The 18,060-nt window shown below is 63.0% G+C and overlaps 1 protein-coding gene across 1 annotated transcript; it reads right to left on the bottom strand.

Moving 5' to 3' along the window:
* Window positions 1-3,507: 3,507 nt before the first annotated feature.
* On the bottom strand, window positions 3,508-17,688 carry LOC143401721 (FERM domain-containing protein 1-like). The gene is made up of 13 exons (XM_077109631.1): window positions 17,456-17,688; window positions 15,578-15,731; window positions 14,917-15,060; window positions 11,480-11,570; window positions 10,010-10,086; window positions 9,690-9,766; window positions 8,798-8,984; window positions 7,663-7,818; window positions 6,992-7,057; window positions 6,076-6,250; window positions 5,020-5,292; window positions 4,227-4,306; window positions 3,508-3,750 (listed from the first exon to the last, which is right to left on the bottom strand). Exons 1-13 carry the CDS (start codon window positions 17,686-17,688, stop codon window positions 3,508-3,510), a joined length of 1,956 nt encoding a protein of 651 aa, XP_076965746.1.
* Window positions 17,689-18,060: the final 372 nt, after the last annotated feature.

Below are 18,060 nucleotides of genomic sequence, written 5' to 3'. Positions count from 1 at the left end.
CCAGGGGCATCACTTCATGGACCTGTCACCACAATGGGGATTGGTCTGGTCACAACCCCATCACACCTCCCAGAGTGGTGCCCATCCTGAGTCCCTTGTGGGTGGCCGAGGTCCGCCTGGGAGTCAGCTGGCCCTGCATGCTGGGTGATGCCCCGCCCTGCTCCAGATGGCCTCTTCCTCCTGCTCCAGCACCACTCAGGCCTCGCGGCCTCTGGCACCCAGAAGACCAGGCCCCAGCACCAGGGAAATCATACCGTTCAGGACACTGCCCGTGGTCCCAGATGCTCTGTGATGGTGACTCCAGTTTCTACGGAGCCTGAACCCTTGGCTGCCTACTTCAGGTGCACATGGTGACAGCAGCAAAGGGCAGATGGGAGAAGCCACATGCTGCCAGCAGCCCCAGCAGGTCCACAGGAGTCGGGCACGTGCAGTGTTAGGTGCAGGCCAACACCCAGGCCAAGGGCTGCTGGGGGCGCTGGGGACACTGGGGAAGTGGCAAGCCATGGGGGCCATGGAGGCTTAGGCAGGTGAGGAGCCCAAAGGAGCTCCAGTCTGAGGCCTGTCCTGCAGCCAGGGGCCTCCATTCTCCAGCAGGAGGGCTGTGAGCTGAGAGCTGGGCATGACACATGTCCCTGGGAGTCAGCCCTGTGACCAGAGGGCCTGACATCAGCATCCCCAGCTTGAGCCTGACTCTGAGGCCGGAAACCTCCAGGTGGTCATGGGCACCCTCTGCCAGGAGGGTGGGATTAAGGCTGGGAAATCTGAAGTAGGTCTGAAGGAAGTTCAGAGAAAAATTAAAAACCATCAAATCCCAACTTTCAAAAGCTGGAAAATAACACTAATAATCCCAAGATTTCGAGGCAGCACTTTTATGAACTGGTTGCCTGAGTAACGAGCCACACACAACCTGGGGCCTTTGCAGACGGTCCTGTGAACCACTCTCTGAACCACGTGGCTCTCCTGGCTTGGCAGGCCAGCTCCCAGCAGTGAGCCTGAGGCATGTCCCCTGCGCCGGGTAACTGGTGACATGATGAGGACCCAGGGCTGAGAAAGGGGCTGCGGGATTGGGAGGTGTTTCTGCTGCCCCCTGGTACTCTGCTTTGGGGAGGACACGCCCACCCTGTGACATGGCCTCTGCCCTGTGCTGTCCAGTCCCAGAAGTTTACCACCCCTGCAACCTGGCCTGAGCCCTGGATGCCTCCGGCCAGGCCCGAGTTAGATGGTCTGCAGCTGTGGCCCCAGGGTTGCACGAGTCCCCTGCATGCCTCAGGCTCCATGTGGTCAGCCATGATGAGGAGGGCGGTGGTGCCCAGTGGAAAAGGATGGGGTCCCAGCCCCCTACAGCTGCAAAGTCGCCTGCACATTTATGAAGCTGTAACTGCATGCGCACATTGCTGAGCCCACAGCTTAACCTGCTTCTGGGGCTGCTGCACGGGCTGCTGCCTGAGCCCTGCTGCTTGGCGTGGAGGACCCTCTCTGGACCCTGGAAGGCACTGGAGGCCCAACTCCTCCTGTCTCCAGCCACAGAGCAGCCGTCCAGGCCGCATTGTCATGGAGCTGTGCAGGCTGTCCCAGAAGGCTGGACTCCAGCTGGCAGTCTCCATCCTCCAGTGGGGGTGCTGACCAGGGCACAGAGGACGGGAACACAAGAGCAGGCTCTGCTCCCCAAGAAGCAGCATTTACAAAGTGAGTGTGCTAGCTAGGAGTCAGAGTGTGGAGCGTCCATGCTGCATCTGGGTGAGGCAAGAAGTGAGACCCTGGCCTGGGGCTGACCCGTCGACCTCTAAGTGTCCTCTCCACCCACCTCGCAGACCAGAGATTGCAGCCGCAGCAGGGCTGCCTGGTGGTTGAGGTCACTTGGCTCAACTCTCCATGGGCCCCAGGCCCAGAGGAAGGACAGAAATAGAAGGCAGCCCCCTCTGCCTCCCATCGGGAAGGACCTAGGGTGCAGGTCCCAGCCTCCCTGTGACCTTCTGCTGCTGCCCACAGCTCTGCTGAGAAGCAGGACACACAGGGCAGGACCAAGGGGACTGGCAGGGGACGTCTTGAAGAGAGGCTGTGACCGGCTCTGGGAGGGCTGGCAGAGATCAGCTAGGGCTCCCGGCCCATCCCAGACATGAGAAGTAGCCAGAACAAAAAGGTAACCCCACCGTGGGTGGGCGCTGGACAGGTCACCCTGGCTACTCAGGGAGGACTCACTGTGTGAGGCCCTGGTCCTGGCCACTGTCCTCACAGCAGGCACTGGGTCCCCACCCTCAGCCATGGCCTCATGGCCCATGGTGCCTGCTCACCCTCAGCAGAGGACTCAGGGACCCATGGGAGCCCTGGTGGTGACGATGACACTGATGATGCTGAGAGACCCCGGCCTGACAGGTCAACCCTCGACCCCCAGCAGCCAGGGAAGAAGAGGAGACGCAGTGGCCGTGCCGTCCCTGTCGGTGAACGGGAACCCAAGCCCCGGCTGCCTCCACCTCGGCTGTGGGTGCTGTGCCGGGAGGGCCGGCCCCGGGCCCTTTCTCCAGGAACACTTGCAGTGCCGGGAAGTCGAGGCCGGTGGCTGGGAGCGCGCCTGACCCCATGAGAGCCTCGCTGGCCTCGTCCTCCGCATTCCTGCGCCTGCCGTGGGGTGTGACTGCGTGTGGGGTGCGCAGGCACATGTGAGGACATCTCTGTGTGGGCAGGATCCTGTCCAGGCCCTCACCACGCCTGCTCCCTCAGTGGGCACGTTCCTGCCCTACGTGGGCTGGGCTTTTGCTCCTCGAGCTGAAGGGAGCTGGTCTGACCCTCCCCAGGCCAGGTGAACCCCTTCTCTACCCCTTCTTTCCCTGTCTTGGGGAAGGCAGCCTGTGCCAGCTGTGTGAGGCCTGGGGCAGGAGGGGCCTCAGCCTCAGGGCAGGGGTCTGTGCAGGGAGCCACCCTCTACCTGGTGGTGTGTCTGTGCAGGAGGTGACAGGGTCTCTGGGTGGGCCTGGGAGACAGCTGGGCCCAGAGTGCAGGAGAGGCCTGCATCTGCAGGACCCTGAACTTCTGAGCAGAATCACAAAAAGCAAGGTCCAGGAGAGGTCATGGCGCAGTGGTGCAGCGGTGAGCTGCAGCCTTGGGTTTAGGGCCCATGCGGGAGTGTAAGTGCAGGAGGCCAGGCTCCCCCAGGGCCTGAGGCTGGCCAGACACCCTTCACATAGGCTGCTGTGCTGCCCCAGGGTCAACACCACTGACTCCTGGCTCTCCTGGACGCTGGATGTCCAGGCCCTGACTTATCATTCGGGGAAGGAGCTTATGGGCCACAGACAGGCACAAGGAGGACCCCCGTCACCCTGGGCTGACGTCCGAGCTGGCTGCACACCTCCCACAGGGGGAGACCGTTGGAAGCTGGCCAGGAAGTGGGGGTTGGAAGATAGAAGAGGCAAGGGCCAAGACCGCCCTGCCCCGGGCTGGCCACGGGGCAGTGGTGTGGGGTGAGCCACCCTCAGGCTGGCAGGCACAGACGGAGGCGCCTGTGGACAGTGTCTACACCACAAACTCCTGCAAGGACGCGCCCTCCCTGAGCAGGTCCAGGGAGAGACAGTTCATGGACCTCTTGCCACAGAGGGCAGCCCTGGCCTCCTGGGGCACCAGCAGCCCTGCCAGGGAGCAGCTGAAGGCACAGGTGTGAGAGGCAGGTGCAGGGCAAGGGGCTGGCTGGAGCTGATGCGTGTGGTCCAGGCTGTGGCTGTGCAGGGCCTCCCTGCCGCTGGGCTCCGCCTCCCGGACCTGCAGGGAGAAGCCACCCATGGCTCTTTACTCAGCAGCGGGCGCCAGGCCAGCTGCTGTCACAAGCCTGTGCTCCCTGCTGGGTGTGCTCTGCCTCTGGCAGGAGGACTGGACCCCTGCAGGGCTCCCACTGTCTGGCATGGCCTGAGGCCCACCTGCCCCCGCCCAGGGTGCTCTGCTCCAGGCGCTCGAGGCCCCTGACTCCAGCAGCAGCAGTTCTGCTTCAACCCTGCTGCGCCTCCCCACCCCACCACCCTCCGCCACCAGGTCCTCTGCTACCATCACACAGCCCCTGGCTGGCCTCTGCTGCGGCAATCAGGGGTGTGGGCCCAACCGACGGCTGTCCCACAGAGATCCCACTCGTGGCAGAGGGGGATGGAGGGAAGAATGGGGACAGTCACATTGATGCCCACCTGTGGGCCACACGTGGGTCACATGCAGGTCACACTGCCCAACCTGGACCTAGGGGGCCCTACCTTGTGTAGGACCTCGGTGCTCTGGCCTCTGGTCCTGGCCAGCGGGACCTGCACCACTGTGAAGGGCCCCGAGCAGGAGGCTGAGGAGGAGGAAGGGGCCTGAGCGGGGGTTGGCAGGGCCCGTCCTGCACCTGCAGCTGGGCTGCAGCTGCCCGCCCCAGTGCTGTGTCCTGGAGCCCCGACTCCTCGTGGCCCGCAGGCGAGGTGGTCTGTGACCTCACACAGTGTCCACTGCGAGGTGGTCCTGTGTGCCCCAGAGAGCCCAGGGCATCGGGTTCCACCTGACACAGGGCCCCTCTCCCTGCCCACCTGGCTCCATCAGGGGAGGAAGGTGAGCTGCCCCAGGAGGCCCAGGACCTCCCCACAGAGCTGGGGCCACAGCCTGCCCAGCGCACGTCTGTGTTGAGGCTGGGAGAAGCCAGGCCTGGGCCGTGGTGGCCACTTTTCCCCAGCAGCCCTCCCTGTCCTGTGGCCGAGACACCCTGTCTGCTCCAATGTCAGAACAGACTTCTCCAGGCCAGCGGGGTGCTGTGGTCATTTCTACTGGGTCTAGACCAAAACTTGTCCAGACATCAGAGGTGAAGGCCAGCAGTGGACACTGGTTAGTGACAGATCTGCCAACCCTGGGCAACCCCAGATGACTCTGGCTGGCCTTAGGTGACACCAGGTGGACCTGGGTGGTACATTCGGGCATGTTCCCAGAGAGGCACTGTGACACGCAGCCTGGCCTCTCCCAGCAGTCTGGCACTTGGGGCAGGCCAGGCTCTTTGCTGCCTCATTCTTCTCCGCCCACCTTTGCTGCCCCCGCTGTCCCTGAAGCTGATGGACGGCATCTTCCTGCAGAGGCCCTCAGCCTCTACGGGCTCATCCACAGACACCTCCCCAGATTCTGCATGCTGAGAGTCGGCCTCTGTGCCCAGTGTGTGGGCACTGCCGTGGCTGTCAGCAGAGCTGAGCGAGAGGCGGTGGTGGTGGTGCGGGCCAGTGTCTCTCTTGTGCCTGCTGGCCAGCTCTGGGTCCAGCTCCAGCGGGTCGCTGATGTAGGCCTCCTGGTAGTGCTTCTTCTCTGCAGGGCGTGGGGGACAGATGCAGAGCTGGGTTTGGAGGCAGGCGGAGCCCAGGCGTGGAGGAAGGCCTGGCCCCAGGGACATGGCCCATAAGGCTATTCCTGGGGCTTCCTCGCTGTCTCAGGCTACAGGCTCATCCTGAGCATCCCTGATGTCACGGCCACCCAGGACAGGGCTGGGTGGGAGAGAACAGACTGTCAGCCTGTTCTGAGGGCAGGTGTTCCCTAGGGCTGCCTCGTTACACAGGGACAAACACATCTGTGCAAGCTCACCCCCCTATGCAGACACACATGTGCTCACACACGTGCTCACACACACGCCCACCCGTGCTCTGTGACTGCAGTGTGCACACGTGGCTGTCTCCAGGTGCTCTCTAAGGACACAGTGAGAACAGCCCCCAGGTGAAGACTGGGAGAGTGAGACCAGGCCTGGCACAGCACTGCAGCAGGTCTTCACGTGGCCTAAATTCTGCACAAGGGACGATGTGAGGAGTCGGAAAGGGGGCTTCCGGAGCCCGGACAGAGCTGAGCAGCCCTCACCTTGACTGCACCCCGCCCCCATCTCTAGGCTTCTGCTCAGGTCACCACCACACTTCACCCGGAGCGCCTGGGGGACAGGAGCTGAAAGGCCACTGTCCATTACGGGAGAACCCTTTTGCTGAGCCCAGAGTGGGTGGCCCAGGTCCTGGGCAAGTTCTAGGGGCAATCTGCTTCATCGCCACCCCTCAGAGGGGGTGAGCAGCTATCTGCTAGGTGCCCAGACCCCGGCCGGGAGGTGCCTACCTTCAGCCTCATCCAGCAGCTGCAGCCGCTGCAGCAGGGGCTTCACACTGAGGTAGAACTGGTGGCTGGAGCGGAGCAGCCGGAGCAGGTGCCGGGAGCGCCAGGGAAAACCCGTGTAGAAAACCAGCTTCCGGGATGGGGGCAGCCCAGCGGGATGGATCTCCAGCTTCTTTCCCTGAGTAGACAGAAGGGACAATAGATGTGGCTTTATACATTGAAAAACCCTTCCAGCAATAGGAAAGACATCACATGGCCCTCTAACTGGGCGATGGCCAAGGTCCCCTTTAAAGATTTGACTTCCGTGAGCAAACGGATCTCTTGGTCACTGTGATCAGGAGGCTGTCTGACCTTAGCCATGAGAAGGCAGCCCTCTATGCAGACCCCTGCCTTGGCTGGGTGAGGGTGCAAGTGTCCAGGGTGGGACCTAAAGGGCTGAGTCTCCCTGTCCATTCTACCCAGTGGCCCTCACTCTCAGTCACAGGGGGCCCAGGGTGACAGCTCTGGAGCCGGATGAGAGGGGCACAGATGTGCCTCTAGGACCCACTCGGGAGCCAGGAGTCACATGGAATGAGAAGGGCATCAGGACCTCCCTTCACATCTCGGCTACTCGCCCCGTCCCGGCAGGGCCTTGCCAGCACAGCTGCGAGGGTGAGCATGTCCAGAGCCTCCAGGGCTGTCGGGAGCCAGCAGGAAGGGAGCCTGCACGTGCCCCGAAGGACGGAGATGCATCTGCCCCGGGGCTCTAGAGTGTTGAGGGCCCTTGCAGACACCCACCAGAAAGGCCAGCTTCCTGATGCAGGGCCAGGGCAAGTCATGCAGCAGCTGCGGAGCGTGGCTCACCTCCTGCAAGACAGAGGCACTGTGTCCAGGAGGGCAGCCAGGGCGAGTCTCAGGGAGGGGCGAGTCCCTCTCTCACCTGATAGATATGCATTCCCTTGAGGGTGAGTCCCAGGAGGAAAGTGGGGTGCTCAGGCTTCTTATCCTGAAAGGTGCAAGAGGTGGAGGCCCTGGGCCTGGGGTGGCCAGAGACCACCATGCCCCACCCAGCTCTGTCCTGGACCCTCCCCTGGCCCTCTGTGTGCTGGAGCTGTCCCTGCCAATTGCCTCAGTCTCCATTCCCCAAACGTGCCTGAACCCCTTAACCTGCCCCAAGAAACCTCCACCCAGTCCTCTCCGCAAAGACTGAGCGCTGTGTCACCTGTGTGCCTGGCCGGGTGGACACAGAGTCCAGGCCCGAGGCCCCAGCACTAGACCCAAGTCAGAACAACCGTGGCTGAGCCAGCAGGCTCGGGTCCCCAGTCCCTCGGGGTTCGCTGGAACCCTGTGGAAGCGCTGCACACCACCTCTGGACAGCCACCAGGGAACACATTCCCTCCCTCACCACACCAGCCTGTCCTGAGGACCTCCGTCCCCAGGATGGTTGGTCACACCGTCACCTGTGGGGACTTGGTCCAGCTCTGCTCTGGGATCCAGGTTACAGTGTCCTCTGCAGGGGACTCTGCCTGCCCTGTCCTAGGGTCCCAGCACGCTGTCAGCACGGGGGCTCTGTCCCTCCCCTGTCCTGGGCCCCAGCGCTCTGGGCTCAACCTTGTACAGCCTGAAGAAGTGGACAGGCACGTCCTCGAGCTGACAGGCGTCCCTGATGAACCTCAGCACAGCTGCCTGGGGGCTCAGCTCCTGCTGCTCGCGGTGCACGGTGGGCACGTGCCGGAGGATATAGTCGACACCCCTCTTGGCAATGACCTGAGGACGGGCCCAGGTCAGCTCCACCCTCCTTCCCTCCCCTCCCCTGAGTTGGCCTCCTTCTTGGGAAGCCTCCCAGCCTCCTGCCATTGCAGGGGACCTCCCCAGCTGCAGCTGTCCAGCGGGAGGACTGGGCCTGCTGTCCAAGCTGGGGACACAGAGATGAGTGTGTGGAGTTCCCCAAAGCACCCAAGGAAAGCCCCTCTCTTTCTGGGCCCCCCAGTGCCCACCACAGAGACCCAGAAACAAGCTGATTCCAGGTGGCAGTGTGCGCCCAACAAGCCACGACTCCCCGTAGGGCTCCCAGCAGCCCAGGAGGAGGCTACGTCTGTGCATGGGGTGAAACCTGAGGGACGTGCATCTGAGGAGGGCCAGCCATGTCCAGAGGGACGGGGTACCTGGAGGACTGGACCCAGCCCTGGGCACAGTGACCAATGTGCAGAGCGGACAGTTTCCAGCTGCTTGGGGCAGACAAGGAACAAGGAGACGCCCACAGGGAGGGAAACTAGGACTCTGCCCAGGGCAGGGGCCACTGTCCCTGGAGGGACAACCCAGTGCTCAGTGCCCCCACGAAGCCAGGCACAGTGCCCGGGGCTGGGAACACAAGGTGGACTCCTCTGCTCCCTGACCCCCCCTCCCAGGGCACTGAAGGGCTGAAGCACGGACGTGAGTGGCCCCTAAAGGGCCCTGGGATACCTGGAGAGAAGGGGCAGGTGGGCTGTTCTTCACAGCTGGGCAGGTCCAGAGGCTCAGAGGAGGAGAGCCCCTGGCTCCAGGTCGCACAGCTGGCCAAGTGTGTGCAGGAGCACCGGAGTCGGCCCTGGGTACTGGTCCACGCGGCCACACGCCTGCCTTGGGCTCCCCCAGGTTCCCCCCCCTGCCCCTCCCAGCTCTGCAGCCTCCCCTCTGCATGGACCCCGTAGAGTCCTGTTGGGGACAGTGTCAGTGACCCCCCAGGAGGGTGCCAAGGGGTCCTTACCCACTGTGGGAAATAGGCCTGCGGCTCGAAGTACCGCCCGACGTGCGGCGGCTTGCGGTGGCTGCCCAGGTCGGCCTGCAGCGCGAGGGCGGCCAGCAGGAAGTAGGCCTCCTCCCTGTGTGCGCACTGGGACTGCAGCACCCGCTCCTTCAGGCTGCAGTAGTACAGGTGCCGGGCCACCTGGTCGCTGGAAGGCAGCAGAGCTGGGTGGGGTCCAGTGGCTGGACCTGGATGGGGTCTGCACAGCCGCCCGCCCCAGCCTGGTCCAGGGCACCCAGCCTCCCCTGTTCACAGCCTGATCTGACCCAGGGCAGTGCCGGGCGCACCCTTCTCCGTGAGCAGAGAGCTGCTGCCCCCAGCGGGGCCCAGCCAGGCCTGGCTGCAGCCTTCAGCAGCCTGGACCCCGGAGGGAAGGGCCTGCCCAAGGGCTCAGGCACAGCGGCACTGAACCCGGTTCCCTGAGCCCACTGCCCAATGCCGTCAGCCACACACAGCTCCAGGACAAGGCGGGCTGCCCAGGGGGCCTCCCCTAGGTCTTCTAATACAGTTGGGCACTGCCCTCAGCCCACCTCCCGGTTCCCCAAAACCTGCACCCTCCCCTCCCCCTCTGGGATCAGCGACCACCTGCCTTCTCAGGGTCCCCAGCCCTCTCTCTGTCTTGCTGAACATCAGGGTTCCTGGTTGTCCTGCCAGCTCCGAGGTGGCCATCTGAGGGAGGCCACCGCCCCTGTCCCGGGAGCCCCTCCTGCCACGTCTGCACAGATGCTTCAGGTAAAGGCCCAGTCAGGCCCCACACTGCGCCAACATGGCTGTTCTGAGGCACAGGCAGATGGCTTGGCTCCTGGACTTGGGTGTCCTTCCAGGCAAGGTCCTGGACACCAGGAGCAGTTACCTCATGACCCTCCCGTGCTCCACGTAGTACTGCACTCTGAGGGAGGTGACGAAGGGCGCGCGGGGCCTCCAGCCTCCCTGTTGGGAGAGGGTGAGGAAGAGCGGGCCTGGGGCACCTCCCGGCGCCCGGCCTTCGCCAGGATCTTAGGAGCCGCGACACTCAGTATTTCATCCTACTTTTACGGGGAGAAGGGCCAAGTGGGGTGTGGCACCGAGGACGTGGGGACAGCAGTGTGCCTGCCAGACAAGCCCAGATGAGGCGGGGCCCCAGCAGGGAGCCGCAGGCCCACACGGGCTCAGCCTGGCCTGCAGCCCACTTACTTGAGTTCCTCTCTTCCAGTCCTCTGAGAAGTACTTGCTGAGCCTGAGCTCCAAGTCCATGAACACGTGCTCATTGTCTAGAAAGGACGGGCTTCGTCAGCAACTCACCTTCACTCCCGAGGGCCTCGAGCCAGGCAGCTTCTTCTCTAGCTGACCTGGTGCGGGCTGCTCCCTTGGGCTGGCTGCGGGGACAGCCCTGTCAACCGCTGCTGGTTACCTGCATGGCCTTCCCAGGGAGGGCTGGCGCACTCTCAGCCTTCTGGGAGGCATGAGGATGAGCAGCGGGGCCCGCAGACCTTCCCTGCACCCCAGGCTCCCTGGCCCAGCCACAGAACAAGAGGGACCCTATAGCCTGCCCACGCCAACAGACGCCGACCACCAAGTGCACCGTGGGCCCAGTGGCTGGGAGGGTGCTGGGGACGCTTTTGCTGAGGGAAGCCTTGCTGTGACACTGGGGCAGGACAGTGGTTTCCTGTGGAAGCTGGAGGGGAGAGGCTGGGGGCTCCCTCGGCAGTTCTGCTGCAAGGCCTCGACTTGGGCTGAGCCTGGCTGAGGGCCTCCCATGACTCATCCCCGCTCACCCCACTCGTCCACCTCACAGGTGTGTGCTCCATGGTACACACACATGCTGAAGACCTGTGAGCTGGTCCCTAAGGTGTGGGCAGCTCACGGTATGGACCTTGAGCCTCAATCAGAAGGACAAAGGTCCTGAGCTGCTGGCTGTGTTCACACTGCGGGCTCTGGCCCCCTGCAGGGGCGGCCTCCGGGGCCTAGCGCGGTATCACCAGGGCTTTGATTCACTCTTCGCTTTGAGGCCTGGGGAGTCCCTAACCAGCAGGAAGCCGAGCACCTCTGGGCCACCAGGGAGAAGCACCCCGTCCTACAGCATGTGCGGGTTCCCCTGCCCACTGTGACTGGCCACCTCCTTCCTGGGGGGCCGCCCCGGCACTCCAGGCCCTACCCTCAGGTCCTTGAAATCAGGCTGCATCTGCACAGGCACCCGCCTTGGCCCCGTAACTGTCACACTCCCCACATGACAGAGGCCAACAAGCTGAGCGGGCAGCTCTGTGTGTCATCTGAATGTGCGGGTGCACAGAAATGTACACCTCACACACGCATGTGAGCACCACCCACCTTAGACCACAGGCTCACACGTCACACATGCACATACCTCAGGCCACACACGACCACACCACACGAGCACACACCACAGGCCACGCATGGACACACCACATGTACACATGCCACACGCCACAGGCATCCCACAGGCACACCTCACACGGCACACTCAGCACACTGCACACTACTGACCACCCACTTTGCAGCACACGTGCACACACCACACACACTGACACACCCAACACCCTGTCTGTGGTTGTCCGCCCAGAGCCTGACCCCAGAAGCCCAGCAACAACGGGGTGGGGTGGAAGGAGCAGGGGGGCCTGAAGGTGGGACGGCAGCACTGCTCACCTCTGACCACGCTGAGGCCGGAGAAGCGGGCCTCCCGGAGGCCCAGCACGCTGCACACCTGCTGGAACAGCTCCCGCGCCCTGGCCCTCACCTGCAACAGGGGCGGTGCTCAGGGCGTCCAGGACTGCCCTGGACAGGCTCAGGGGACCCCGCTTCAGGACGTGAGCAGTGGCTTGTGCTCAGGGCCAGGGTCATTCCCAACCCCACAGAGCTGCTTGGGAGAGGGAGGTGGAGGGGTGCGCCTGGATTGGACAGAGCACCCTCCACCCTCCCCATAATGTGCACCCCCTGGGGGCCGCCTGCTAGATCCTCCTTACCCCAGAAAGCATGGCCCTGACCACCCGGGAATGGGCATCTGTAGGTGGGGAAGACACCTGATGTTCAGGGGAGGGGGCCGAGGAGGGGCTGACAACACTCAGGAACACACTGCCTGCCCAGCGCTCTGCAGATCTAACTAGCAGTCCCCGTGCACAGTCTGAGCCGGGCCCTGGGCCCCTGAGGACATGTTTCACTGTGCAGTCTGTGCCTCGGCCAGCTTATCCATTGGGCACACGACTCCTACAGCTGGCCCTGGGGGATCCTACACTGCACCCCCAGACACCACTGGGCAGGCCTCACGCCCAGGGCCAGTGTCCATGCTGCTGCCCAGGAGGGTGCTTTCCTCTGCGCGCAGGTGAGGCCTCTCTTTATGGCACGTCCTGCGGTCTGCTTCATGTGGTCCCAGCATGGCTCCCTGACGGACACTTCACAGCGATCTCCTCAAACCCCTGGTCCCGTGCCAACCCCTTATGCCTATTTATTGACTCCAAGCCTACAGAAGCTCCCGTGCTGGCCTGGGTGACGTCCCTGCTCCAATCCAACCTTGAGCTTCCTGCGTGGAATCCCCTCAGATGCCACCGTGTACGCGGGCGGACAACACCGTGGCACCTCAGCCACTGCTTCTGCTCAACTTCCTGACAGACTCGGCTCCAGGCTGGCAGTGCTGTCCTCACCCCTGCGCCTCTCGGCCAGGGGACAGCCACACATCTCCTGCTGGTGACTCAGAGACACCGTGTGTGCCAGCTGGCTATGGTAGAGGTGTGTGGCGGTGGCCCCGGGCCCCTGTGAGGCCCCTGACCTGGCCTCCACTAGAAACCCAGAGCCCCGTGGCCTGGCCGTCTGCTACCTGTGCCTCTGTGTCACCGGAGCGGCACGGCCTGTTCCTGCTTTTCGATGACAAGTTACCGAAAGGTTGGCTCATTAGCATCAGTTAACGTGGTGAGGGCCACCGGGACTGGGACGTGCACTGGGAAGGTCTTCTCAGCCCACGCTCTTCTGATGACTGCAGTGGAGCCACACACAGGGGGACATGGACGCCCACGATGGCTCCCATGGTCCACAGTGCCTGGCTCGCACCTGAGGGCTGGCCAGCTGTGTCCTTACCAAGCAGAGGGCCCGACTGGGGAGGTAGGAGCAGGAGACACCCCTCTGGGGCCAGAGGGTGGTAGGGAGGGGAGGTAGGAGCAGGAGACACCCCTCCGGGGCTCCATGAAGCCCCGAGCGTGACCTCACACTGTGTTCTGGGTGCAACCTCCGGCTGAATCTCACAGTACAGCTCAGGGAGGGAAACAGGTAGAAGACGTCCTGGTCACACAGGAGGAGGCCCCAGCACGTCCACTGCAGGCCTCAGAGGGCCCCAGGACCCTGACATCCCCTCCTCAGGTGGGAACTCCAGTGCTTGGGGCACTGCCACAAACCTAAGTGCCAGCACTTCCTACGGAAACGCAGCCCCAGGCAGACACCAGGTTCCCAGGGGACCCGAACCGTGATGTCACAGCCCGTCACTGCCTCAGAGAGCACCAAGCTGTCCACAAGGAGCCTCAACAAATTCCCCCTGGAGGGACCTGTCACTCTGTCAGACACCTGCATTTCAATCCCCATTTTCACCATTCACACTTACAAAGGTGGAAGGACTGCTCCTGGTCCAGCTAAAAGCTGGGAACTGACAGCTTCTTCCTGCTCAGACGGCCTGAGGAAGAGCCTCCCCTAGGCCGCCGCGGCTCGCCCAGAGGGCCCCAGAAGGAAGCCAACCGCAGGGACCCTGGACCTGGACCAGTGAGTGTCTGGATTAGTTCAGGGCCCGAGCCCGGACACTTCCCTTCCTCCCCAGGGCAGGGAGTGGGGAAGGGCCGGGTCTGCAGCAAACTGCATGACCCTGCTGTCCCTCAGGTCACAGTGACCTGAGGACCATGACCTGGCCACACTGCCCCGTGATGGGCCGCAGGGGGGAGCTGCAGGCGTCGAGACTGCATCCACCCAGGATGCCAAAGTCCTCACAGAAGGGTCACGCGCTGGCTGGAGGTCATCTGTGCCAAGGAGACGGCCTGCTTCTTAGTGTCCCTCTCAGACCCTAAATGCCGGGACGTGACCAGGTTGTGCAGAGCTACAGGGTCCCCAGTGACTTCTGGCAGCCTTCCGCTCCTCTGTGTGGTTTCACAACCTGAAGTTTGATCCAAAGCCGTCTGTGGAGGCTGTGTCCGGGGTCCCTGGACCACGCCGGCTCTGTCCTGCGGGCCAGGCCTCCTCTGGGGCCGGCAAGCGCTGCTCCTAGCTTAGTTCTCTCACCAGACGCTCTCTTGAGGGGAATCTGGTAACTCTGGTGACTTTGGGCACAGCCCTCGGCGCTGTCCTCAGATGGAAGGGGAGGGGCTTTCTATCAGCCAGTGAGGGCGTCCCCACTTCTGAGGGTGACAATGTGATCCATCATCCCCAGGGGGATGGTCCAGCCATGAGGGTCCTCACCAAGTGGAGGGGGAGGCCGAAGGGTGGGGCAGAGGTTGCAGAGTGGGAAGAGAGGCAGGGGTCCCGGGGGAAGAGGCCCTGCCCGTGACAGTCACAGCCGGATGACGATGCAGGGATTTCAGAGGGGCCCTGGAGTGAAAACTCGGAGAAGCCAACATTTCACTAAAGCCCAGTGTGGAGGACAGGGCAGGACCGGAGGGCGGCAGGGCGGGGGGGCACGCAGAGCCACCCAGGGCCTCCAGAGGGAGGCCGCTTCCCGGGTGAACTGTGCCACCAGTTTCCTGCTCCCGAGGCACCGTTTCTTCATCAGCCTTTCCAGTCCAGCTTCTCCCACAGGAGGGACACCCAGGGATCAGACAGGTACCCTGGGACAAAGTCAACCCAGGGAGGCATGGACGCTGTGGGAGGGCCAGGCAGCCCAGGACTCTGGACGCTAAAGGGGACTGGGCAGCTCTCAGCCCCAGCATGCTACTTTGGCCCGCATCATAGTGAAGTGGTCATTTGATGTCTCCCCTAGTCCAGGTGCCCCCAGTGCATAGCTCCTTCTGTCCCCATATCACTCTCTGGACATGTGGTCCCCACTGTCCCCCAGTCACCCTCTGGACACACAACCCAACTGTTCTCCTGGCCACCCCCTGGGCACATGCCCTGCTCACCCCTACTGCCAGCCGCAGCTGCTTCTGGGCGGGCAGCAGCACGAGGACATCCCTGTGCTCTGAGGTCATCTTGCTGTCCCCAGGGTTGGCTCCACTGGGCTGCATACAAGCCTCTCTCAGGACCAGCCTCTGCCGGCCAAGCTCCTGTAGGGGAGAGGAGTCAGGGTTGTCCAGGGGGAGTGAGCGGCTGGAGCCCCGCCTCCTCTGGGTGGCATCTCCGCACCACCGTCTCTGGTCTCCCCTGGTCATCAGCTCAGGTGGACACTGGCCCTCCCACTCCCAGCTGTGCCTTCTGTGCTGGTGTCTCTGGCACTCGCCATAAAGGGCCAGGAACTTGGTGGCTGTGCAGGACAAGGGTCAGGCTGTGAGCTGGGCGTGTGGAGGATGACTGGATGCACGGTCCTGTGGCCACCTCACTGTACCTGGGCAGGGGCAGCTCCACTCCAGGCCATAGACAGGGACCACTGTGTGGCCCCTATAGGAAGGGCCAGGACCCCTGCACCACAAGATGTCTCCTGCAGCTCTCAGAGGACAGAGGGGCCACACAGACCCCTGGACATAGACTCCAGAACCAGGGTGGCCCCTGGTCACTGGAGCAGCAGGAGGGCCAGGAGGACAAGAGGCAATGGGAGAGGAACGTGCCCCAGTCCCAAGACAACACCTCCTGCTTGTACTGGCCCCAGAGCCAGGAACGTGCTGGAGTCACAGCTCCTGGAGGGACCTTGCCGCGGGGCCCTTTCTGTTCCGCTAGCTGGGAGCTGAGGACTCCTCCGGCCAGAGCCAGCTCATCGGCCCCCTGCAGCAGGCCGGGACAGCTAGAAGTGGGCCATGGCAGGCACATTGAGGGTGTGGACTCTCAGAAGCCAGCAGTGGGACCTCTGCCATCAGTCTGAGGCACCGTGGACTCTCCAGGCACTAGCAGAGGCCCCGGAGGCCACTGGCCGGGGCAGCCAACCCTGGGGGCATTTCAGGTCCAGGAGATTTTGGACCCATGGGCCTGGCTTGTGGACCTCTGTCCTCAGCCAGGGTTGGGGGGCCTCTTTCCCGTCCCTGAGTCTCAGGACCTCCTTGGAGAAGTCCCTCTTACTGATCCCGAGAGGCTGCTGGTGGAGGAACCCAGGAGGGTCCTAAGGGGCAGCTGGCTGGTCTCAGGAGGTCCACACTCCAGCACCCTCAGGGCTATCCAGGGCTTTGGAAGATTAGCAGGCCCAGGGACAGGGGGCTCCACCTCATGTCTGCCCACCGCCCCCTGCACTCAGGCTGAGCCCTCCCGCCCGGGCCTGCTTTCTCTGCAGGGTAATGCGAGGCTCCTTGTCACAGGAGAGCACGCGTCCCTTCAGCCAAGGCCAACTGCTCCGGAAGGTGGACACTGGGTTCTGATCCTCACTTCAGGCTAACTGCTGGCTGGATGCTGGTCAGGAGGTGGACGGACGCCTGCCGCAGCATCACAGAGGAAGCAGCTACTGTCTTCCTGCAGTGTCTGAGCACAGGAGGCCCCCGAGGCTGTGGGAACACAGGAGGTAGTGATGGGGAGAGAGCCAGGACGGCTGGGCGGGGGTGGTCGACGGCCACAGAGCCCTGTGGTGGGTGTGGGTGCCCATGTGTCATAGGTGGTGTCTTCTCCGAGCCAAAAGGAAGAGAAACGTGTGTCGTCACTGATAAACAATCCATGGACCCCAGCACAGTGGCATGTCTCAGGCCCAGAACCCAGAGCTGCACGGGCTACCCAGAATGCCCTACAGCCCAGCAACACCTCTGAGGGACAGTCAGGGGACACTTCATCAAGAAGACAACAGCTTTCTGTCCTTTGAGAAAACAGAAACATGGCAAGATACCCCAAATCCACAGCACTTGTAGGTACAGTTAGTTGGCCTTGCTATCTGCAGGAACGGGTTCCACACACTGCCCAGAGCCCCAAGTTGGTGACAGTCAAGCTCCTTGCTTAAAATGGCACTCATTTTGTGAATAACTAATCACTTTGAGGTGACTTATAAAGCCTGATGCAGAGTGACTGTGCCGATAGCTGGGACCGCAGGGCTAGGAAGAGAGGCCAGGAAGCCTCCACCTCCCGGCCAAACGCAGTGCTTCCCAAATATCCTTGATCCAAACTTGGCTGGTGCACAGATGTGGGGACACAGGAGCCCTGTGCTGACGGGGTGCACTGTCCCCTGGACTCTTGTTCAGTTACTGGCCACGGCTGGGATTTCAGGTGTGAGGGGCTCCACATGGAGATGCCAAGGCAGATGCCAGGCCTCTTTCCAGACGGGCACTCAGTCCTCCTCCACCCAGTTCTCCCTTCTTCTGGACAGTGGTGTCATCTTGTAGATGGGCTTGCTGAGAATGTTCTAGAACTCAAGCTTCTCAGTTCTTTACGCCCATGAGGGATAGGCTTTGAAAAAGCAACACGGGAATACCTTTCAGAAAGACAAAGGAAGGGGGTGCTCTGAACTCCCGTGGCGGACTGAGACTGCCATGCCAAGAGGGCAGCAGCCAACAGGACAGGTCACATGTGGGGACTGCACTAACCAGGTGCCCTAACCTGAGCTGGACAACCTCGCAGGTCCACAAGGCTCCATGGGGGCATCCGCGGGTGGGCTCCGACTCCCACGCGCCTCCCTTGGACCCTCCGGGCTGGGCAGGACCTTCCAGAAGGGTGCAGGAGCCCCGGGCTGGGGAGTCCTCAATCTTCAGTCCTGAGTCGCGGCTCACGTTTGGGGCTGGGGACGAGGTTGCCCGCAGGAAAGAGCCACCCAGGGACTGTGCCGGCGCCATGGGCAGGGCCCGGTGTTTGTCTCCTGCCTACACAGACCTGATCAGGCCCCTCGGCCCCAGTGACAACCCAAGGTCCCACGAGCAGGATGGGCCCCCCACAGCCCTGGCTGTCCTGCCCCTGGAGCTGCCTCTGCCTTTCTAACTGACCGCAGTGGCAGGGCTGGGAGAGGTCCCACAGGGGTCAGCCCTGCTGTGGACAGAGGTCAGCAGGTGTGACATTCACATCCCTGTTCACCTGGCTGGCCACCCTCCTTCCCTGCAGGTGGGAGTGCCGTGGGCAGGACCTGCCCCCACAGGACAGGGACTGCAGAGCCGCTGAGGGGCCAGTGTCGGGGACAGTTCCTGTGGCCTAGGGCTGTCCCCTGTCCAAGG

The sequence above is a fragment of the Callospermophilus lateralis genome, chromosome 6, assembly GCF_048772815.1.
Source record: "Callospermophilus lateralis isolate mCalLat2 chromosome 6, mCalLat2.hap1, whole genome shotgun sequence".
Lineage (NCBI taxonomy): Eukaryota > Metazoa > Chordata > Mammalia > Rodentia > Sciuridae > Callospermophilus > Callospermophilus lateralis.
Note: the sequence above shows the minus strand (reverse complement) of the source record. Positions and strands in the feature narration are given on the sequence as shown.